General features: G+C 35.5%; 1 protein-coding gene across 1 annotated transcript in view; it reads left to right on the forward strand.

Moving 5' to 3' along the window:
- HMCN1 (hemicentin 1) overlaps window positions 1-25,078 on the forward strand; it is a 254,348-nt gene that overhangs the window by 138,625 nt on the left and 90,645 nt on the right. The window contains exons 44-57 of the mRNA XM_070749005.1: window positions 440-601; window positions 1,695-1,976; window positions 3,451-3,618; window positions 5,555-5,668; window positions 8,062-8,148; window positions 9,636-9,827; window positions 10,892-11,065; window positions 12,023-12,136; window positions 13,965-14,110; window positions 16,729-16,879; window positions 18,267-18,470; window positions 19,805-19,918; window positions 20,343-20,530; window positions 21,692-21,788. Of these exons, the coding sequence (XP_070605106.1) occupies window positions 440-601; window positions 1,695-1,976; window positions 3,451-3,618; window positions 5,555-5,668; window positions 8,062-8,148; window positions 9,636-9,827; window positions 10,892-11,065; window positions 12,023-12,136; window positions 13,965-14,110; window positions 16,729-16,879; window positions 18,267-18,470; window positions 19,805-19,918; window positions 20,343-20,530; window positions 21,692-21,788 (2,193 nt within the window). The remainder of the gene's footprint in view (window positions 1-439; window positions 602-1,694; window positions 1,977-3,450; window positions 3,619-5,554; window positions 5,669-8,061; window positions 8,149-9,635; window positions 9,828-10,891; window positions 11,066-12,022; window positions 12,137-13,964; window positions 14,111-16,728; window positions 16,880-18,266; window positions 18,471-19,804; window positions 19,919-20,342; window positions 20,531-21,691; window positions 21,789-25,078) is intronic.

Raw genomic sequence — 25,078 nt, forward strand, 5'->3', positions numbered from 1 at the left:
AGAGAGCACAATAGCCTTTACTGACATAAATAATCTTACTGGAGCAACCTGTTGAGATTGTGGAATAGACTAAATTTAACCTAGTTTTAACATAGCTTAGTGTATCATTATATCTAATTAGGAAACTGGTTTGCTAGATGTTTTAATGGGAAATAATACTTAAATGTTATAAGAACAGTGAAGTTACCACTGATTTTCATAGACTTAACAATTATGATTAATGCAATAATAGGAAACTGTGATTAAGTGTGCCTTTCAACTGTGCAAAGAGAGGAACACAATAATAGTTTGTGCATGAAGTTGAAGTTAATTCATTCCTTGAGTTACTCAGCTAAATTGATTATCCAAATAATGTATATCTGATTTCAAAGACTCTGAAGAATGTGTACGCATATGCTATATTTTATTTTATTTTTATCTGAGAGTATTTCTTTTGTAGGTTCTCCATTGCTAGTTGACCGTTCTGGGAGAGTCAGAATCTTATCTGGAGGAAGGCAACTGCAAATTTCTGCCGCTGAAAATTCAGATTCAGCCTCCTATACATGCATAGCTTCAAATGTAGCTGGAATAACAAAGAAAGAATATAAGTTGTTAGTATATGGTAGGTCGCTAGCAATGTTTCTTAGTTTGGAAATAAATACTATATAAAGCCTTCTCAAATTGGCACTTGAACAAACAAAACATGTCACAGGAAAGCAACAATTCGATTTCTCATTTTCTTCTAATAGCAACCAGAAGGATTTTTAAAAGTGTTTTCCTGATACTGTGACGCTCCTGAACCCAGTATTAGTTTTGAGATGGAGACTATACAGGCACAGTTCCAGTACACACATATTTTTCATGTTGCTTTTAACAGAAATGTAGGATTTGCACTTTGTAATACTTATGACCCCAATATAGATATTGGTGACAGCATCTTACTACCCTGCTGACTTTCTAAAGCTAAATTGGCTAGGAACTGATTCATGCTCAGAAGAATAGCCACCATTAACTTTCAGGCGAGTAAGCCAGACTGGTAATTCGAAAAAGGAAAGTCTCAGAAGGAGAAGAGTTACAACAGGAAGATGATTGTTGCAACAAATATATCATTGCTGAGAAACTATGCATGTGCCCATGTAGTCATCCAGACATGAGTTTGATTTGAGTTAACCTTACTGTTAGAATATAAATCCAGCCTCCACCCCACTTCTAAAGAGTTGGGTTTTTTTCAAAAACATTTTGCTGGTTTCAGGTGTGGCTCAGTGGAAATAAAGATATTTGCCTCGATAAGCTTTATGCATTTATTCAGCTGAATAAAGATGGGCCTCTCAAAGCAAGAAGAAATCATGAACACATTTTGACACTCATATTTATATATTCATAACTCAAAAGGACTGGTACTTTCTATGTAACATAACGAAGTACAGAAATAGTAAAGAAGTAAAGAAATAGTTATTCACATCTCTTGGAGGTCTTCCAAGGACATTGGGTGGCACCTCAGGGATATTGGGTGTTTCCTAAGAAATTTTCCATGAACTTAAAGGCCTGCTGAGGCAATGATGCCATCTGCACATATGCTTCATTAAGATTGTTAATAGAATTATTAGATTATTGATCAACAAAAAGAAACACAGCCAGAAATTCTGTTTCACTTCTTGCTGTTTCTCATGGATTTGGGGGCTAAAGTGTTGAACTTGATATGTTTCTTTGAACAGTTCGTCCAACTATTCTGGACAATGGGAATATACAGTCGGATGTCATTGTAATTCAAGGGAATGATATTTCACTTGAATGCCAAGCGGATGGTATTCCACAACCAACTGTCACATGGATGAAAGATGGTCAACTGTTAGCCAATGATGGACGAATTGAAATACTAAAGGAGAGCCATGGTATTCGACTTAAAAGTATACAGGTGTCAGACACTGGTCATTATGTATGTGTTGCTATGAATGTGGCTGGACTGACTGACAAGAAATATGCCCTAAGTGTTCTTGGTAAGTAAAGGATATCTATGTAAGAGAACATACACAAAGATGCATGTCCAGAATAAGAAAGCAATGGACTATTCTGCTACCCATGGAATAGCTGTATAATTTGATTTAGTCCAAGTAGGACAAAAGCAGTGGTTATGGATTGATATGTACCTATATATGTACTATGGAGACAACAAAAAGGAAAAAAAGTATAACTTTATTTATATATTATGCCACCTATCTCAATGTTCAAGTCACCCAATTCTGGGTGGCTTACAAAACATAGTAACTACTGTAAAGCAAAATATAAGAGAACACTTTACTATTTTCCCAAAGTGTATTTTCATTTTTCCTTTTGTGTTCGTCATTTTCTCACACCATTTTTTTGAATACATTTCAAGAGAAAGATTTTTAATCTAATTCAGAAAGCATCTGATCTTGTATAAAACCTAGCAAAGGTACAAAGTTTTGTGAAATATTAAACTTTTATAAGCTTTTTCAACTCCCTAGAAAGTATTGGATCATTTTGTTGCTTAAAAAGAAAAGAAACAGCAATGAATCAACTCAATAAGTAATGCCATAACATTGGAGAAGCTTATATGGCAGTGATGGTGAACCTTTATTTCTCCGGGTGCTGAAAGAGCATGCCCACACCCATAATTCAATGACTGGGGAGGGTGAAAACAGCTTCTTCCATCCCATGGAGGCCCTCTGGAGCCTAGAGCCTTTGTGCAAGACAAAAATCAGTTGGCTAGCACACACATGCACACTGGAGCTGAGCTAGGGCAACGGCTTGTGTGCCAGCAGATATGGCTCTGTGTGCCACCTGTGGCACCCATGCCATAAGTTTGCCATCTTTTGATGTATAGGCATGTATAGGTAACACAATATTCTGTTACCCATGATAGGCATTCTGAAGTATTGCAGAATGATTTATTTTGCCTCTTGCTTTATGGGAATGATTGAAGGATAAGATAAAATTAATACTAATATAGAAAAGAGTTGCAATTCTATACATAGATTTCAACTCTCATCAGATAAGCAACTATGTGCAGAATTATAATTGAGTCTTTAATTAAATAATTCAACTTGTTGTGGCACAAGAGATAAAAAGTATTTTTTTTCCAAATTAAAAAAAATGTTTTCTCAATCCTAATTAGTAATTTATCCAGAGTTTGACTTAGGGCTGCTTAATTATTTCAACAGCAACAACATACTTGATATTTATATTACAACATATGTAGAGATCAATTAAGAGATCTCTACAGCAAGAGTTTGGAAGGAGTTTAGTTCACTAAATTCCAATTTCTTTGTGCCAAGGAGTATGCATTACTACTAAAAAAGAAATTATAGTTATTTTTTTAAGCCATAAAGAGGCAGGGGGAACATATCATTGCATATGATTGTTTCTAAATTCTAAATGTATCTGACCTTCCTTTATCACTGATTAAACACTGAATAATGTTTAGTCTGCCATGCTGCTCTTTTTTGGTAGTTCCCCCGAGAATTATGGGTAATCTGGTGCAGGCAGAAAATGTCAGTGCTGTGGAGAAAAGCCCTGTCACCCTTATTTGTGAATCTTCAGGAATTCCCCATCCATCAATTATGTGGTTAAAGAATGGACAGCCAGTCTCTTTAAGTAACTCTGTGAGAATCTTATCAGGTAAGAGAGAGAGCTTATCGAAACTTCAGAGAGGGGTGGCATACAAATATTATTATTAATAATAATAATAATAATAATAATAATAATGTGAAAAGATGTTATTTTTATATCAGAGAAAATATTCTATAATATGATTGATAAAACAAGCACATAGAAAGGCTCTGTTAAATCTAATACATAACTTATCCATCCATTTCAAGCTGAAATACAGTGGTACCTCTACTTAAGAACTTAATTCATTCCATGGTTCTTAAGTAGAAAAGTGTGTAAGTAGAAGCAATTTTTCCCATAGGAATCAATGTAAAAGCAAATAATGTGTGCAAACCCATTAGAAAAGAAATAAAAGCTCAGAATTTGGGTGGGAGGAGGAGGAAGAAGAGGAGGACAGTCGCTGCCGAAAGAAGGTGAGGTGAGGGGAATCCCAAACTTTAAGGCTTAAAATAAAAGAGGGACTCTGAGGCGGCAAGGAGGAGCATGTGCCTCCCATACATCTGGCGTGAGGCTGCCTCTCATACACTGTGCCAGAGAGAATAACCCAGGGGGAATGGCAGGAAACTGGCTGGGCCTTCATGCCGCTCTCAAATTTCCTGGGAAATTTTTCTGGGTTCGGGTTCTTAAGTAGAAAATGGTTCGTAAGCATAGTTCCCTCTAAGCTGAGCAGTGAGCAATCGCTCACTTAAAAATCATCATCAACTCAGAGTTTTCCAAACCTGCCCAGAAGCTGAGAGGGAAAGAGTGAGAGGGAAGGAGAGAGAGAGGAAGAGAGGAAGAGAGAGAAACAGATAGAAAAAAGAGAGGAAGAAAAATAAAAATAAAAAGAATGGGAGTAAGGAAGAGAGAAAGAAAATCAAAATCTAGTTTGAAACTAGCTCAACTATTTAAGTGGCATTTTGATATTGATAGAGTTGCCCTATTATGAGCTCACTGTTATAGACACACAGTACAGTATTTTATTTTGAAATTCTCTGAGGCAAAACAGGGTGGGTTTTTTGTTTGTTTATTTGTTTGTTTGTTTGTTTGTTTGTTTATTTATTTATTTATTTATTTATTTATTTATTTATTTATTTATTTATTTATTTATTTATTTATTTATTTATTTATTTATTTATTATTTCTGTGCCGCCCAGTCCCGAAGGGACTGCCGCTCAGACACTATACTTTTCCGCCCACCCCCCCAAAAAAATTAGAGGGAACACTGTTCTTAAGAAGAGGCAAAAAGATATTGAACACCAGGTTCTTATCTAGAAACGTTCTTAAGTTTTAGAAAAAAAAGGTTATTTGGCATATAGAATTGCCCCCACCCTCCTTGCTTTTCGTAAGCTGCTTAAAACCCACCTCTGCTGCCAGGCATGGGGGAACTAAGATACACTTTCCCCCTAGGCCTTCACAATTTTATGTATGGTATGTTTGTATGTATGATTGGTTTTTATATAATGGGTTTTTAACTGTTTTTTTAGTATTGGATTTTGTTGTACTGTTTTACTGCTGTTGTTAGTCGCCCCGAGTCTGCGGAGAGGGGCAGCATACAAATCCAATAAATAATAATAATAATAATAATAATAATAATAATAATATTGCCAATAATGATAACAAAGAAAAATGCTTGCTCAGTAGCATTATCATCATAATAAGTTCCAGCAGTAAACTCTTAGTAATGTCTTAGTATTCACTTAGTATTCACTTTTAGCTTTCATACACTTTATTGGAGATGTTGCTGTACATGCCTTGAGCTGAGGCATATACTATGAGTGAAGTGGGTTTCCCAAAGCAAAATGATCACTATCACTCAGACAACTGTATATTGCACAGAAGACTGAGATTTTAGTTGGCTGCCAGTTATTTTGAACATTCATTTTGTTCTGATTCTTTACTAACAACTCAAAATTGAAAATTAAGTTTTGTTATAATATGCAAGCTTTATGGCTGTTCTCTTTAGGTGGCAGGATGTTACGTTTGATGCAGGTGAAAATGGAAGACGCAGGTCATTATATCTGTGTAGTAACTAACATTGCAGGAGAAGTCAGGAAAAACTTTGAACTTTCAGTTTTAAGTGAGTATGTAAATTCTATTTCAAAAAAGCCAAAGTATCAGATTTTTCTTTCTACTGTGTTCTATAGTGCCTGTCAAGATAAAGGAGTGTTTATGCATATGTTTTGGGAATGCCCGATAGTGCAGGAATTTTGGCAAAAAGTGAAAGAGGATATCAATAGAATGTTAAATATACAATGGACAATCACTAAGGAAATGGCAGTACTAGTAAAAAGTAATGCGATGGGAGAATTTAGAGAAATAAAAAAAGCAGCAATAGAAAGCGCTCAGGCAGTAATAGTTTTGGGTTGGAAGGATGCGACAAAATGGACAATGCAAAATTGGTATAGGTACATGGTGGACCATATTCAATTTGAAATTATGGAAAAAAGGATAAATTTGGATAATGAAACTGAGTTGGGACAGCTGATGGGACGGTGGGACAAGGTAAGACGATATATGACGAGCAGAATCCGAGACCAAGCTACAAGAAATAAACTGGAATCACTCTATAATATGTAAACAGATATATTGCTCTTGGGTTAAGTGGATTATACAAGAAATACCCCCAATTTGGTGGTGGGGAATGTGTGTATGTCGGGGTGGTGGGCACAACTCACAATTCACTACGCACTGTTTTATGTTGTGTGATTTTAAATTGTTAAAAATCAATTAAAAAATATATTTTTAAAAAATATATATATATAGTGCCTGTGTTTAGAAATTGAAGAGATGACTGACAAAATAATGTAGCCAATGCTTTCTCAATTGGATAATATAAGCCGGCAGTTTTTCCAATGTAAAATGGATGAATGCTTTATTTACCCTGAAAAATGATAATATCAAAAACAGCAGAATGTAGTTATGTTTTTTCCTTCCTACTGCCCTGCAAATTCCTCAAATTTTAATAACTATTCTTTTTTTAAAAAAAATACCTAGTGCTCCACCCAATCTTATTTGATAATATAATAGACATAATATTTTAATTCCATTGCATCTTATACCATCTATGTATGTCAGGACAAAGCTGGAAAATAGTGAAATTTAGTTTCCTCAGAAACATCCATGTTATTGCAGAAGAGGCGGAGTAATGACACGGACACAAGAGCTGGATTTAAAACTGGGTCATTTTTATTAATTAAATTTGCATAATTTATTCAAATAAATTAGCATAAATTAGCATAATTAACTATAACCCTAACAAGGACCCGCAGGGTCAAACAATTGCTTCCGGGGCGGAAAATGACATCAGAAAAACTTCCGGGGCAACTTATGGGTGTAGCTCCATGCTGATCCAGGCGAGGGACCACGCCCTCACCTGAGTCACTGCCATGCACTTGCATGTGGGAGGTCCCGCCGGCTAACCCCTACAAGGGGAAGTAAATGGGCGGGACCCAAAGACAGGTTCCCCCCAATGGCTCAGGTCGCTCAAACCACAAGCCTTTGGAGAGAACCCGTCAATCATCCCCAAAGATGCCCAACGGAGAACACGCAGTTGCTAAACCACCACCCAGTTTTCCGCCCCTAACCTGCCTACGCAAATGACCAAAGGTAAGCCAATTAGCCTGAACAGGGGCGAAGCACCCCCTAACCGCTTATCCGTTTCCGCAGTGTGGAATAGGCGAAAAAACTGTCGTAGCAAATGCCAAGACCACCAAAAATTCCTATTTAGCCCCCTAAGGGCGACCCTCAGTGGCACACTGAAAGATAGGGAGGGCGGGTGGGTGTTCGCTTTGACGAGTCCAGGTGAAAAGGAAGTTTTAGAGCCTGCCCAGCCCTTTTATAGGGCTGGCAGGCTCCGCCCTGGACTCATCATCAGGTGGCCAAAGCCACCCGAAGTTGGCTGAGATCTCGCGAAATCTCACGAGATCTCGGCCTTTCCAAGATGGGGGCTACGCCGAGGGCCGTGTCCCCTGGCCCTCCTGCAAAACACGCCGGGGATGAAGACACCGGCGAGTATTCTTGCAGGAAAAAAAGAAAAGAAAAAAAATAGTCTTGTGGCATCTTAGATCAACTAAGAATATATAAGTGCCTTGATTTAAATAGTTACTTTTGTGACTTTTTCAAAAGAAGAATCAACACTATTCATTCTAGGAACCAAGTTAATAAGGGAAATCATATATAAATTATGCCCCTTTGTTTTATCTGAAACTAACTGAAAAAGTCTTATCTGACTTCAGCCTTAATATTTTAAATGAATGTCCTTCAAATTTCACATATTTTTATCAAAGTCATGACATTTCTCACATGCCTACCACAACAAACATCCATACAAATATATATTGAAGTCATGGCTCCTGAAAATGGAAAAACACATTTTCTGATAACAAATGTAAATAAACAGACAACCCTTTTGTATTCCTATATTCTTATATAATTCTTTTCTTTTTTTTGTTTGTTTTGACAACGTAAAAGTACCTCCAAGCATTGTAGGAGAAAATAAACTGGAAGATATAAAAGTAAAAGAAGGGCATGACATTATGCTGACATGTGAAGTCACAGGTAATCTTCTGGTGTTTCTTGGTTAGAGCTGGTTTGGCTGCATTGTAAATGCCGATCGATGGCTATGATATTAAGAAGTAAACATTAACATCCTTCCCTTGAGCTCTCATTTTCTCTCTCTTTTCCTGGATGGCAGTACTACAGGTAATCCTCAATTTATGTCATTTGTTTCAACTAAAAAGTTATGATAGCATTGAAAAAGTGACTTGCAACCAATTCTCACACTTGAAAGTGGGATGGGTTGAGCACTAGAAGGACGCTGTCCTGGAGCTTTCCTGCTGCTTGGTTTGGGGCAGGCAGTATCTGGCAGGCCCAGGTGCGGTGGGCAGGCAGGTGGGTGGAGCAGTTGCATGGCTCGCTTAAGTTGCGGGAATTTGGATAACATGTAAGTGGTTGTAAGTGCATGTAAGTGCAGGATTCCTGGCTTCTGAAGCAGACGAGGCCCAGAGAGGAGACACTTTGAGGGAGCCCATTTCTCACATTGGCCCTGCAGGGGATGGGCCTCAAGGCACCATCCTGAGCAGGAACCGAGCTGGAGGTGGGAGAGAGTCAGTCTCTTTACCCTGTTGCCTGCCCTCCACAGTTTTCATCAAGTGTGTGTGTGTGTGTGTGTGTGTGTGTGTGTGTGTGTTTGGGGGAGAGAGAGAGAGAGAAACAGCAGAGAGGAAACTAGTTCAAACAGTGCTGCCTGGAATTCTTGTTACGTCCCACTGTCATTTCTCTCCTTCCCTCCCCCCACTCTCTTACATACACACAGACTTTTGATCATTTGAAAGGTACAGGCTGTGCTTTGCTTCCATCATAAGCACACACTTCCCACAATTGCCTGTCCTTTTCTCAAACAAAAGCAACCGGGTAAATGGGGAAGGCAATTCTCAGGGGCCTCATGGCTTTCCGCCTCATTGAAACAGGAGTCTATGCAATACCTGTAGAATGCAAACCATGGTTCCCGCTTGTTCCATAGCCACAAAGTGAGCTGTGGAGCAGAGGGACCCTCAATTGCAAGGTTGCCTAGTGCTGTGGGCAGAACTGGGGCTAGCAAGAGTGCATTGGAAATATCTCCAGGCACCTGCCCCACACTCGATCAGCTGATCAGCAGGCCATGGTAAAGGGGCCCAGCAGCCTTGAGGTGACTAGGGAAGGGAAGAGTTGCCTCCTTGCTGGCCACGCCCACCCTTTCCCTAGAGCTTATGGAGGGCATATATTTACACCCACCGCAAAAATCAAGCTTGGCTTTACTTTCAGGACAGGTCACATTTTCAGGGAAACACAGTATATATAGTGTATGCGCGTGTGCACACGCACACACATCACCAAAAGTATCATATGTTGCCTTCGGGTTTGACCTGAGATTGAATATCATGTTGCATTTTACTTTAAAAGACTTAGTAATGAAGAAAATTTAAAAAGGTAATTTTCACAATTTAATTATTAATATTAAATAATATTTAATATTATTATTAATATTATATTTTGTTCTCAAAAAGGGAACCCTATTCCGGAGATCACCTGGCTAAAAGATGGGCAAACTTTTATGCAAGGTGGTGGCTCTCAGTTCATGTCTGGCGGACGGTTTCTTCAAATTACAAATGCTCAAATTGCTGACACAGGGAGATATACCTGTGTTGCCTCCAATACAGCCGGAGACAAAAGAAAAAGCTTCAGTGTTAATGTATTTGGTAAGTGTCATTGAGTAATAAATAGAAGTGTTTGGGTTCCTTTGAAGAAGATAAATCTGCCTGAATTGGAAAAAAAAATCAGTAAATATACTGTATTTATGTAAATGGTTGCCAAGTTGTTGATAAACAATTGGAGGCTTGGTGTTAAGACATTGTAAGAGGGAAGTTGTGTGAATGATATCACTGTGGCAAGTACAAAAAGTGTTGTCTCCAAGTCACTGAAGGCTTAGCAGTTACATGCAACTTCCAAGAGCCTTCCCAAAATTTCGTACATGTAGATATACAGCGTTTCCTGTGATGTTGTCTCTTTCCTTCTGCACAAATGGGTTACTTAAAATTTTTTTCCAAGCACCTAAAATGCCTCCCACCAAAAGATACTCCGCTTCTTGTCTCTCCTGTGTAAAATAGTTGTAAAAGAAGCAGGCTTAAGAAGTCCTCTTCCAGCTTTCAATTAACTCCTTTTTTAATGATAGTTAGCTAGATAATTGTGTTCCTTATATTCCTTGATTGGTGGAATCCCCATCTTTTTTTAATCCCTAGGCTTCTGGGGGGGGGGGAGAGAAAATTAAAAAAAAAATAAAACTTAAAAAAAAAAAAACCTTTCCCCCCCATTTGACATAGACAGTTTACTGTGCTATCGGGGCTTATTTTAAAAAGTTGTTGTTAGATTGTTCTATTAATGAATTTGTAAAAAAAGGGCCATGTCCACCATTTCAAATGAACATATAAAGAAAAAAAATAAGAATTATAAATGTAAGAAATAATTTTTAAAAAATAAACTAAGGAAAAAATTGCTTTCTGATTATCAAATTGAGTCTGAGGCTTCAAGACAGTTTTGCTTTTTAGTTCAGGTTGCTTCAGCAGTTTGAATCAAGGCAGTACTTCTACATGAAGCTCAGTCTCTGGAAAACAGGTGTCATATGTATTTTGGTTGTAAATTTGCTCAACCTGTTTCCTTGGATTAAGTTGCAGGTATATATTTTCTTCACAAGTAAGGACAAAGGATACTCACCATTATCAGCATTATTTTAAAACAATGCTCTTTTTTTCCTGAACTTACTCAGTGTCTCCATCCATTGTGGGTGCAGATAATGACGGCGGTGCAGAAGAAGTCACAGTTATCTTAAATAACCCAACCTCCTTAGTTTGTGAGGCTTATTCATATCCACCAGCCACAATCACCTGGTTGAAAGATGGAACTCCCATAGAGTCAAATAAGAACATCAGGGTTTTGCCAGGTAATTATTTGAATGCCTCTATTATTAAAATAAATTTGGAATCAGTTGGATTGAGATGGGTCATTATAGAATTATGATGGCGCAGTGGTTAGAATGCAGTATTGCAGGCTAACTCACTGCTCTCTATCAGGAATTTAATTCTGACTGGTTCAAGGTTAACTCAGCCTTCCTTCCAGGCTCGGTAAAATGAGGATCCAGATTGTTGGGGGCAATATGCTGACTCTGTAAATTGCTTAGAGAGGACTGTAGAACACTATAAAGTGGTATATAAGTCTAAATTCTATTGGTATTGCTATAGAAATTGAATGAACGGACGGACGGACAGACGAATGAATGAAATTCTATCCTATTTTTTACATTTATTAATAACCTTGGGTATACTTTCTGAAGATGCCTGAGTAGAGATTGACTATTACAATTATTATAATTGTTGGGAATAAATTTGCATATTTTGACTTCCCACTTTTGGAACTTAATGATGTACCAAATCTTAGGTTTTGTCTCCTACTACTAACCAGATAACAATGGCTTGAAAATCTTACTTTTATGTGTGAAGTAGTTGAGTTCACTTTGCAAATCACAGGCAGGGAACTAGGAATATGTAACTTGGAAGGGCTTTTTAGTCTTTGGCATAATTAGAATGCTGATGATCTGGTACTAGTTTTTGAAAAGGCATTTTATTTCTGCTTCTTTCTAGAGTTAGAATAGAATAGAATTTTTTATTGGCCAAGTATGATTGGACACACAAGGAATTTGTCTTGGTGCATATGCCCTCAGTGTACATAAAAGAAAAAGATAGTTCTTTCCTAAACTCCAGTTTAAACATGTTCTGAAATCAGAATAATTGTAGTTCCTTTTTTCAATGTGTCTAAATTCATACAGTTCCTGTTCAGTTCAAAAGAAAACATACCAAGGGAACTGAGAAAATATAACTTGAGTTTGGTCCTTTTTTAATAGGTGGTCGAACTTTACAGATTCTGAATGCCCAGGAGGAGAATACTGGTAGATATACTTGTATAGCTACAAATGAAGCAGGGGAAACATTAAAACATTATGAGGTGAAAGTTTATAGTAAGTTTTAAAGCATCATTTCTTGCTGAAATTCATGATGTATTTTCTGATTCTCTACCATCTCTTTATGTTTTATACAATTCCTACTTCAGTTTCATATTTTTAATTATGTATATATATTCCACTGTTTGCTTTGTATATTCACATCAGGGTAGTGAGGCATTGAGTTAATACAGGGATATAATGTTCAGGTAGATAACATCTCCGAGTCCTCGGAGAGGAGTGGCATATAAAAAAATTTAAATTTTAAATTAAATTAAATTAAATTAAATTAAATTAAATTAAATTAAATTAAATTAAATTAAATTAAATTAAATTAAATTAAATTAAATTAAATTAAATTAAATTAAATTAAATTAAATTAAATTAAATTAAATTAAATTAAATTAAATTAAATTAAATTAAATTAAATTAAATTAAATTAAATTAAATTAAATTAAATTAAATTAAATTAAATTAAATTAAATTAAATTAAATTAAATTAAATTAAATTAAATTAAATTAAATTAAATTAAATTAAATTAAATTAAATTAAATTAAATTAAATTAAATTAAATTAAATTAAATTAAATTAAATTAAATTAAATTAAATTAAATTAAATTAAATTAAATTAAATTAAATTAAATTAAATTAAATTAAATTAAATTAAATTAAATTAAATTAAATTAAATTAAATTAAATTAAATTAAATTAAATTAAATTAAATTAAATTAAATTAAATTAAATTAAATTAAATTAAATTAAATTAAATTAAATTAAATTAAATTACAATCCAACCCAACCCAATCCAATTAAACATTAGAAAAATCAAGTATTGTTGAGTGCATTATTATTAGTTGTTAAAAGATTACAGCTCTTTTGAATCATCTCTAAGCAACACTTTAGCAAGGTGAAAGAGCATTATTCATACTATTAGGTAAGTATTCTATCCAATGATGGGCTACCAAAATTTTTACTACCACACTGTGGGTGAGGCTTATGCATTTTGTTTCAACATCTTTCAGTGCAAATTGGGGGCTCTGGGGTGGAGCTCCAAATTTTGCTACCAGTACTGCATCGTAGGAGCCCATCACTGATTCTAACTGATATAGATTTTAAAGGTAAATACCCTAGAGACTGTATCATGATTCATTTCATTTTTTTGTCTTTGGGGAAAGCAGTGATATGGTTTATCCAGAGATTCCTGAACTCCCACTTCTACCAGGCTCACTCAGCTTGGGGACGATGGGAGTCTTGCAACATTGAGTAATAAATAGTATAGAGTCCCATCTCTTTCATAGATAATGAAGGCAGCACAGAAAGCCTCACATTAGTATTGGCTTGGTTTGCTTATTCATTTTGGTAGTTTTATAATATTATTTAGAAATAAAGCACTCTCCAATGTCTCCAGATAATGTAATTCTAATTTATTATATGTGATTGAAATCTTCTATCAATTTTCATACTCTTGTGTAAATTGCAGGTTTACTTAGAAATGAATGATACCAGGGTGCTAAATGCTTCAGTATCATCATCTGTCCTTCAGTTTATGTCACCCAGTGAAGAGTTTGCTTATTTGAATTGATTTTGCAAGTTTATTTATATTTCTGTCTATTTTATGAATTATTGTCTGTAACTAACCAACAAATGCTACTTAGCTGTGTGACTTGATATGTGATTGTTGATGTGATTTGGCCTAAAAGCAGGTCAATCATTTCTGATGTACTGTAATTTAAGTTATGCCTTTTTTCTGACAATATTGTGCGTGTCAACATGAGAAGTCCCATTTCTGTGGCTTTATTTCTCTCTCTCTCTCTCTCTCTCTCTCTCTCTCTCTCTCTCTCTCAGTTCCTCCTATTATAAATAGAGGTGATTTATCAGGATTGGGCTTGTCCCCTAAAGAGGTGAAGATCAGAGTGAACAACAGTCTTACCCTGGAATGTGAAGCCCATGCAATTCCTGCTGCTGGCATCAGATGGTACAAGGATAGACAGGCCAGTCATAAAGTTAATTTCTTACAGCAAATATTTGTTTTAGAGCAGGGGTTCCCAAACTTGGCAATTTTAATATTTGTGGACTTCAGCTTCCAGAATTCTCCAGCCATCTATGCTATGCTGGCTGGAAAATTCTGGGAGTTGAAGTCCACAAGTCTTAAAGTTGCCAAGTTTGAGGATCTCTGTTTTAGAGAAACCAGGAAACTTCTTTATAGCAATGTCTCTTCTTCCTTTCATAAAATTTTTCAAAACACAGTGTTCCAAAGCTGTAGGAAATCCTGTTCTCTTTCAACAATTATTATTATTTGTTACATTTATTTACTATCTATCTTCTTGTGGAGTTACACAATAATCTTCAACACAATTCTGGAATTGCAGGAGGTTGAAGGACATGTCAATTGCACTCTGCTTTGTCACTTGCAATTTTAGACTGCTTTTCTACGTTTTGGTTTGTAAATGTTTCCAGTTTCTTCTTTTTGTGTTTCCCTATCAGTATTTTAATACTAGCAAAGTATTTTTATATTATTTATTACCTAGTACAGTGGTACCTCTACTTAAGAACTTAATTCGTTCTGTGACCAGGTTCTTAAGTAGAAAGGTTTGTAAGTAGAAGCAATTTTCCCCATAGGAATCAATGTAAAAGCAAATAATGCATGCAAACCCATTAGGAAAGAAATAAAAGCTCGGAATTTGGGTGGGAGGAGGAAGAAGAGGGGGAGGACAGTCACTGCCAAAGGAAAAGGTGAGGTGAGGGGAATAAAAAAAATCCCAAACTTTAAGGCTTAAAAAAGAGAGGGACTTTTAGTTGGCGAGGAGGGGCATGTGCCTCCCATACACCCAGCATGAGGCTGCCTCCCATACACTGCACCAGAGAGAGAAAACTAGGAGGGCGAGATGGGGGAACCTCCTGCTACTTTGACTGAAAGGTGGCTGCTGCTGCTACCTGCTACCTGAAGGGTTCCCTCTCATCTCACTCGTTCACTTTGTAGCCAGTGCCTTTCCTTCACTGTGGTGATCCAGCCGGGGCAAAAGTGCCTACTTTTGCCTTTCCATGCCCAGATACTCTGGGAGGCAACCTCGCACCAGGTGTATGGTAGGCAGCACGAGGGAGTCACCACAGTGAAGTGGTTTATTTCCTCTCCAAACCCCCAGAGAAAGGAAAATACTTCATTCGCTCTGGACTGCCAAAGCCTCCTTAAGTGCCACTGGAAGGCTTCTCTGACAGCCCAGAAGAGCCCGAGATGGCTGAGATTAAAGAGGGAATGGCAGAAAACTGACCAGGCCTTCATGCCATTCTCAAATTTCCTGGGAAAGTTTTCCAGGCTCTGGTTCTTAAGTAGAAAATGGTTCTTAAGAAGAGGCCAAAAAAATTTGAACACCCGGTTCTTATCTAGAAAAGTTCTTAAGTAGAGGCGTTCTTAGGTAGAGATACCACTGTACTTATACTTCAAATTCTGCTCTACTTGAATCTTTTGGTATATGGAATATTATTTTTGGCTGACAATGTTTTATTGAAACTAACAAGAGAGCCTTATTTGTTCATTCATTCATTCATTCATTCATTCATTCATTCATTCATTCATTCATCTCAGACCAAGTGACTTTGAGCAGTTGTAGACCAAATAATAAATAATAAATAATAATAAATTACCAAATAGTAATCATTCTTTAGAAATTCTAAGTAAAGTTATTTTTGTTCAAAACTTGCCCTTTGGTAATGGTTAGAATGCCTATGAATAGTAAGTACATTAGTAGGGATATTGGTCTAAATTATTTTGACAAAGTAAAGGATAGTATTACACAATTTTCTTTAAATTTTACTATTTTAAATAATTGTTGGATTTCTATGTTATTTATGTTTTTCAAGTAATGTTCTTCACTTCATACAGCAGAGACTCTTTATAACAGAACTGTGATACTATGTATATTGGGGTATAAATACAATGACTCCAATATAAATCTTATGGTTTTATTTTTTCTTTTCTCATTGAACTGGTTTCATATTCACACAAATAAACAACTTGACAGAATAACTATATTTCTCTATACATCTGCTCTCTATGATGCAGATTCTCCAACAGTCAGCACACAAATCCCCAAGAATTCTATCTTCCAACTGCCACGACTGACCTCATGCCAGCATGCAAATTAGCTCTCTCTCAACATTCCATCCCCTTTTTCCATGCTATATGCTAACAATGATTTTAACTGGCCAATCAGCAAAAATGTATAACTTAGCAATGTTCTCAACTATGGAATGGAAGCAATAGAGAAAAAAACACACCTCAAATCTATATAGATTGCACAACTTGTAGCCCATGTGTAGCTTCCCAGTCAGATATGCCTTTCTCTCTGTAATATTAAAATAAGGGAAATGGATCTGTTTCTCTCAGAAGAAGGTTCCAAGTGTTCAGAAATAGATATTTCATGTCTAATCTTGGTTTATAATTATATAAAATAGAATTTGGGGTTTTTTGGAGACGGCAGCTTAAAATCTCTTGCCAAAGCCAACAGTTGCTAAGTTGGCTTAAATGGCCATGAACAATTGATATGCATTCCTATATACATTGTACATTGCATAAAATGCTCATGTATCCTTTTGGAATATTCCATCACAGCCTATTACATCAAATGATCATCTAACAATCCAAGATGGTGGACGCATCCTTCAAATTAAGGCAACTCAGATATCTGACACTGGCCGATATAGTTGTGTTGCTTCAAACATAGCTGGGGAGGATGAGCTGGAATTTGATGTCAGTATACAAGGTATTGTTTTGTCTATTTATAAAGATCAGTCTTCTCCCACGTAGTGACCTCTAGCTAATCACATCTTCTGTGTAGTTACTATAAATTTACAAATAGTTACTTATTCCCTTAGTTAGTAAAATGGATTACTAACATGATACATTTGGAGAAAAAGAGGACACTATGAAAATTGTTTTTAAGTTCCAAATGAACATATTGTCATTTTATTGGGCCTGTTATCCCCAAAATTTATCCCTAGTAAATTTAGTGAGAATATCAAGTAAAAAATATTGTTAATCTGCCTTGGGATATTGGTAGCATGAACTACATCCAATTATTATTTCTTAGGAAGTTGAGTTTGAGAAATATGTTCGAGAATAACTTTCCAACTAATTGACCAGTTATCAAAGTAACTAAATGTGGATCCAAGTTATTTTGGACTTTCGGGTGAGGTATGGCAAATTGAAGATATCTCTGCTAAAGATATCTCTGCTGGTGACTTCCACAAAGACCAAGGAAGCGGTGAATAGTTTGGTTCCTTGGAAACTTTTTGGATAAGGAGAGGATGGGTGATCCACATGTGCTCTGGAGAGTGGCTCTCTGAAAACTATAGGGAAGTGATTATTTTTCAGTGAATAACAACAGGATTTACCATCTTGCTTGCAATTGCAGCAGAGGTTTTTAAAGTTGGCAAATCTCAATTTCCAGTCATTTTGGGAAATTGCTCATTAAGTATATCTATGCTATTGAAGACATTCATAATGAAATCTGAAAATGCCAAGTGGGTCTGCCTTTAATTCTGAATAAAAGAAAATAGTAATCATAAGATTAAGCATTTTTAAAAATCTGACATAAAAATGAAAAAAGTAAATAAGATTTTGATTCTAGAAGGATTCTAACTAATAGGCCAAGAGAATAATTTAGAAAATATTGTTTCATTGAATCTACAAAAAAAGGTGGTATTTTAAAAATTTAAAAGAGAAATGTATCAGGCAAACCAAAAGAGTCACTGGATAATTTTTTTCTTACTGGATTTATTAAAAAAAAGGTATGTTAAAGCCTTGAAGAGCTCTGTCCAATGAAGGAAAGAAAAAATAAAGATAAATAAAATCCAACAATATTTGAATAAATTAAAGAGTAAGAATGTTAGAAATATACACAAAGAAAGCAAAGTTGGTTTATTTGATCAAGGTTAAAATACTTTTGGCTATGGATTTTCTACTAATAACAGGATTGAAAGAATGATAACTTTATGAGTTTGTTATAGGTAAGAGATGGTACTGGGGATGAAGAGATAAATGTTTGTAACGTCAGAGGGTGAAGAATCACTAAATTTGTTAATACTTCTTGTGATGAAGGTTGGAAAAGCCTTATTCTTCATTTTTAATCTGAGGCCTATATATTACAGTTCCTCCTAGTTTTCAAAAACCATTTGGCTTCTGGGAAGATGAAAATGTGCTAAGTAGAAGTCAAAGAGGAAGAGCCAAAGATGTGATTGTAAACAATCCTCTGTCTTTATACTGTGAATCTAATGCTGTGCCCCCTCCTGTACTTACCTGGTATAAAGAAGATTTTCCATTGAGTTCCAGTGATAAAGTGTTGATACTTCCAGGTCTGTATTAAGCAGATTAATATTTATGAATATAATAAAATACTTTCTTTTTTATCCTTTATAATATTTTTATATACACTTGAGTGTTTTATATGCACACTGCAAGCAAGATAGCTCTGACCCACACAACCCTTGCAATAAATATTTTATTTTAAATTAAGAATGAAATATTCTCAATTCTCCGGAATAGAGTTGAAAATGGATGCTCCTAATTGGCATTATTAAAAATTCCTGGTCCAAGCAATGTAATATGAGTTACTCTAGAAGCTATTGCATTCATAAATAGGTACTAACGAATTTCTTGGATATATACATTCCTGTTTTGTGGAGAGGAAATTTTACTAATTCATATATGTTTATGTTTATGCTTATAATAGCATTGATAACTCTCTAAAGAGCTGTCGGAATCAGGCAGTTATAACAATTGAATAATTATATCCTCGTATCTTTACGTATTTAAAAAATTTATATAGCTCCCTGCTCATTCTCAATGACTGTAGGTAGCTTACCAACAATGATATGAGCATAAAATATTTCCTTCATGTGACTAGTGGTAAACATGGAGTGAGGAACAGCCATAGAGTAGAGAAAGTTCATCTGTACAAGTAAACTGCAACTTATGGTTAAATATTTTCTAAATTAATTATTCATTGTGATTACATTATATAAATCTTCTACTTCAGCAGTCCCCAATCTTACCAATGGTGGCAGTGGCAGTGGCAATGATGGGGAGATGGGAGGGTTTTGTGCGTGGATGCATGCCACCTGCATAACCCAGTACTGGACCATGGATCAGAGGTTGGGGGACCTTGCTTTATGGTCTAAGACTTCATGTTTTAATTCTATGCAAAATTCATTGAAGTGATTTTTTAAGAGTAGAGTAGAGTGGAGTGGAATGGAATGGAATAGAATAGAATAGAATAGAATAGAATAGAATAGAATATTCTTTAAAATTAACAATATTTGAGCCCATCAGTGTCTTAGAAATAATTTCCTCCATTGCAGCTTGATCTCTCCATGATTAGCAGGCCATATTTTCTGAGCTAACAATTTGCCTCCTGAATCCATATAATCTGTATTATAGACATGTTTTCAGTGTTCAGTGTACAGACATGAAATTTTCTGATTCTGGACATAATGGCAATAAGATACCTGATTCCTGATATTTAATCTTTAAACTTTGTAACCATCCTAAACCTTCAGAAGTAGGTTGAAAATAAGATGTCTATCAAGGTCCTTCTTTTTATCATAAATCAGGTGTATTTCTATTTATCTTAGAGCAACCCATGATCTGTGTTTAGAAGGATGGCAAGTTCATTCTTATTTTACTCTAGGAGGTCGTGTGTTGCAGATTCCTAGAGCTCAGAGCGAAGATGCTGGACGATATACCTGCGTGGCCATTAACGAAGCTGGAGAAGATTCTATCCAATATGATGTCCGCGTGCTTTGTGAGCTTACTTGATGTTTTTTGAGTTTGCAAATAATCATATTCTTCTTATTAAACGGCGGCCCTTACTTGGTTTCATTCTATATAATTTACTATGTGCTAGTAGTATTAATGTCTAATAAATATAATAAATATTAAGATACTAAGGCTACAACAAGAGACATGGCAAGTAGAAAATTCTACTAAAGTGATATATTAGATTCCCTTCTGAGTAAGAAAATATATAATATTTTCCACTTCAAATAAAAATGCATCATGCTATGTCTTGAAGAGGTATTTGTGATAATGGCAAATGCATCTCTGATAATACCTGAAAAAAATGTTATGAATGAAAATTGTTCTGTAACTTACATTTTTCGTTTTCTCAGCAATGCTATGAAGAAGTCGAAGGGTACAAAACTGTTCTCCTTAATCTTTCTGCCTAGTGCCACCATACTTCAATGGTCCCAGCGGTGATGTGACTAAGGAGCTGACTGTACTTCTGTCCAAGATGGCAATGATGGAATGTATAGCAGGGGGCAGTCCTCCTCCAAGCATAATCTGGGAGAAAGATGGACAGCTAATAGTTGAAGATTCCCATCACAAATTCCTACGGGATGGAAAAACTCTTCAGGTAAGTCTGTGAAGTGTACTAGCTTCTGCAGATTAGATGCTGTCTCAGTTTCACTCCCACATCCTATCACAAGAGGCTAGGACAATTGTTATAACATTGATTTTTTAAAAAAATTATGGGTTTTTAGCTTTCTAATTATTGAATTTGTATTATATATTGTTTTCTGTTGCTGTTGTGAACCGCCCCGAGTCTGCGGAGAGGGGTGGCATACAAATTTAATAAATAAATAAATAAATATATCTTTGTATACTGCCAATCTGTACTTGACAAAAACAAATAAAAATAAATAAATTGTGAAGCCATAAAAACCCTGCAATTCCAATGATGGAAGAATATGCAAGCTTGTAGAGTACCTATCTTTTTTTTAATTTTTTTGCTAAGCAAGAGGGGACACGGAAAATATTGAGTGAGTCTACAATAAAACAATGATTAATTTTTAAATGTTTTATTTAAATAGCCAGTTTATTTACTGTAGTTTCTCTAGTATCTTTTCTCAACATTTTTCCCTCAAAAGACAATATCTGCACATTGATTACTCCTGTTTCATTATTCCTGTTATTTTTTGTGCTGCAACTTTGTCATCTGTTTAAAAATCTTGAGAGCACCAAAAATATATGGTACATTTCAGTAGTGGGTTACTACCGGAATGGTAAAGGATGCTGCACTGGTAGCAAAGGCTGAGCTGCACACGCAGGTTTGGGTGTCTTGCATGCACACATGCACATCCCAGTGTGTTTTAGCTTCTGCACATGCACAGGAAACAAAATCTAGCAAGAGGATGTGTGCGACAGATTTTGATGATTTTTTTTGCTTATGCGCATGCAAAAAACCCACTGAAATCTCGCACACAAATGCGTACCCTCATGCGTACCCACACTAGGACATGTGCGCATGCATACAAGACACCCAAAGCTGTGCACGCAGCTTACTGGTAACAGCGGTATGAGCAATCCGCCCCTGCTATATTTATGCCCTGAAGACATTGAACCAACACAGAATAGAGTTTATAGTCAAATAATCAATTGAAAAGAGTATAGCTTTATATATATTATAGATTAATATATTTACTTATTTGCCAAATGAAAAGTTAACAATGTTTATATGAAATCAATTTTAAAAAACCCAGATATTTGATATTTACAGTGTATCTTCTTTTTATAGATTCACAATACTCAAATAGCAAATACAGGCAGGTATGTCTGTCTTGTGGAAAACATAGCAGGGCGTGCAAAAAGATATTTTAATCTTAACGTCCATGGTAAGATTGTTATTTTCTAAAGTAATGATTCATATAATGCCCAGCTCCAGAAATATTCTGCACTTGACTCTTATTTAATCTTTGCAAAAGGACAAATCAGTATTACATTTGTTTTATATGTTCAAATAATAAATAGTTTTATATGTTCTATATGTATGCTATATTTATACAATGGTACTTTTACTTATGAACTTAATTCATTCCGTAACCAGGTTCTTAAGTGGAAAAGTTTGTAAGAAGAAGCAATTTTTCCCATAGGAATCAATATGAAAGCAAATAATGTGTGCGACTGGGGAAGGTGGAGGCCCTGTTTCCTCCCAGGAGATTCCTAGAGAGGCCCCATGGAGGCTTCTCCCTGCTTTTTCCAGCTGTGTTTCCTCCCAGGAGATTCCTATAGAGGCCCAAGGGAGGCTTCTCCCTGCCTTTTCTGGTTATAGTTTTGGAGGCTCGGGTTTGTAAATGGAAAATGGTTCTTGAGAAGAGAAAATCTTGAACACCTGGTTCTTATCTAGAAAAGTTCGTAAGTAGAGGCGTTTGTAGATAGAGGTACCACTGTATAATCACTGATGCTAGAAAGTTCCTATTCTGACTTATGCCAAATCTTAGGATACTTTTAAAATCTTATTTCACCATTTGGAAAATTCTCCAGAGAATTTGGGTCTCAATTATTTATTAATCAATATTTGTTTATTACTTTCAATTGCCATCTTATTTTTACCAGTATTTTTAGTTGAATCCTATCCTACTCTTAAATATTATTTTTTTTATAGAAAATTAAAAATTTGTTTGAATTTCTCTGAAAAAAATTATTGAGGTACTCGTGGGAACTACGAAGTTGTGGCTGTGAAGAAAAAACAACATTCACATATATTGTATGAATATATACCCTGCAATGCCAAAAACCCTGAACCATTCTTGCCATTCTTTCTGTTCATTTTTTTTAATTTAAAACTTTCCAATTGACTTTAAAAAAATAATACCAATAATGAGAAAATTGGAACACACGTTCTGAATCCTTTGGATTCTGTTCCTTTATTTCTACTGGTCTATCACCTTCTTCTCATCCTAGATGACTTTAGTGAAAACCCATGTACCGCTAATAAAATAATAAATTTAGGTATCCCTTTTCCATTTCCACTTCTTGTATTTCTGCTTTACTTCTGATAGATCTGATTGTCTACTCAAATCCCAAATTCAGTGTCTTTAATACTGAATTCATCATCCCCCTCTCCCCAGTTCTTCATCTTGTTGATCTTTGTTCATCTTTTCATGCTTTCCTTAATGAGTTAGCATTCATTTTGACTTTCCTTGTTCTCCATACATGAGAAATTATGCAATTATGGATCTTCATTCTTATTACGAAGGTTGCTTTTTGTGGTGTTAGACCATATGGATATGCTTCATCATCCTCGCCTGAGTCAAGAGATGAGAAGTGATTTCACCAAGATTAGCAATTTGTTATCTGATTTAAGCTTGAGAGAGAGAGAAATGCCATTGGAGAAATAGTGCATAAAGCTAATAACTGTCGGGAAATATTAAATTGCAAGCAGAAGAGTGGTACACAGAGACTTATTTATGGTTTTTATGATTTGTGATGTTTAAGAAAAATTTTCTAAAAAATTAGATTTGTGAATTGATTCTGCATGCTCTATTCCTAACAACAGAAAGTAACTTCATGGTGAACCAATTCTATCTTATTGCTGCTATCAAATAAAAAATGTATAGGATAGGACATATGAAAAAAATGTTGCAGATGATATGGATATTTTGACTACTCCAAAAGAACTAGGTCAGGTGTTTGTTCCACCAAATGCTGTATCCACTACGAGACATAAGACTACTTTTAGTTTTAATGAATTTGTTGACTGAACACGAAGTAGTTTCCCAAAGTAGTAGTACTGATTCATTTAGAGAAATGGCCAATAGAATAAGTGATCAATTAAGCTCCTGGTCACAGCTTGATAAGATTTAGAAGTTGGAAGGCTGAGTCAACCTTGAGTGGTGAGAACTGAACTGCCAAACTGCTGGCAGCCGGCAATCAGCAGAAGTAGCTTGCAGTACTACATTAATTGATTAATGATGTAATGTTTGTTAAGAGAAAAAAAAATTTAAAAAACAAAGAATGTAGTACTGCAAGCTACTTCTGCTGATTGCCGGCTGCCAGCAGTTTGGCAGTTCAGTTCTCACCACTCAAGGTTGACTCAGCCTTCCATCTTCTAAAGTCGATGAAATGAGGATCCAGATTGTTGGTGGCAATATGCTGACACTGTAAACCACTTAGAGAGGGCTGTAAAGCACTGTGAAGCCATATATAAGTCTAAGTGCTATTGCTATTGATATGACTGTTCCAAGTGTTCCATATAGAAAACAAAATGCTTCTGTTCCAATTGCTTTAGGCTTGGAAGAAAGCCTGCTTGTTTCACCCTTAGATCAACAAATCTTGGTTGTTACATATACTGAAACAATATTGCCCTAAGTCTATGATTTCATTTTCTAGGTTGTGATGAAGTTTATTTTATTTTTAAACTTTTTAGCCTAGCCAATACAATAGCAGTAACATGCTATCTCCATTTCTATTGGTTTAGATTTATGCTGATTTGCGTACATGAATCCATATTGTATATGCATGTGTATGCATGTATTTTTGAATTGAACATATATGTTTAAGAAAAATCTAATAGCATAAACCACAGAGCTCTGAAAGAGAGCAGTTTGTTCATGACACACCAATTCAAAACAGACATCCGAGGAATCCAAATCACACCTAAACTAAGAATGTTACTAAATTAGGAGAACTAAAATCATACAATAAACATAAAAGTGATGGAAAATAATACAGTATTATTTGATACAGTAGTTATAAAGTCTGACTAGAAAAGATGAGGAAAGAAAAATCTAGAAATAAAAACAAAAAATGCAGAATTATTCTGGACTATTATTTGAAGATGATTCCTAAAGGGTGGCACTGAAAAATAATGTCAGATGCAACATTTGAAAGGGCTTTTAGAATTTGGTTTTGTGATGAGAACAAGAAAAATCTTCTCTGAAGTATATTGACCTATAAAGGAGAATATTCGTAACTCAGGATTCAAATGAAGGGTCCTTGGTGCACTCTGAGCTTGATTGTTTGCTGATAGATGTTTCATTACATAAACTAGGCAAGATTATCAGTGCTAGTAAAGAATGGGTTGTTCTCAATTTATATACCAGTGGTTTGACTTGTTGCAGTTGATGGAAATGATTCATGGAAGTTCATTCTTTGGGCTATTTACAGTTAGCTTATTTGGCAG

The sequence above is a fragment of the Erythrolamprus reginae genome, chromosome 3, assembly GCF_031021105.1.
Source record: "Erythrolamprus reginae isolate rEryReg1 chromosome 3, rEryReg1.hap1, whole genome shotgun sequence".
Lineage (NCBI taxonomy): Eukaryota > Metazoa > Chordata > Lepidosauria > Squamata > Dipsadidae > Erythrolamprus > Erythrolamprus reginae.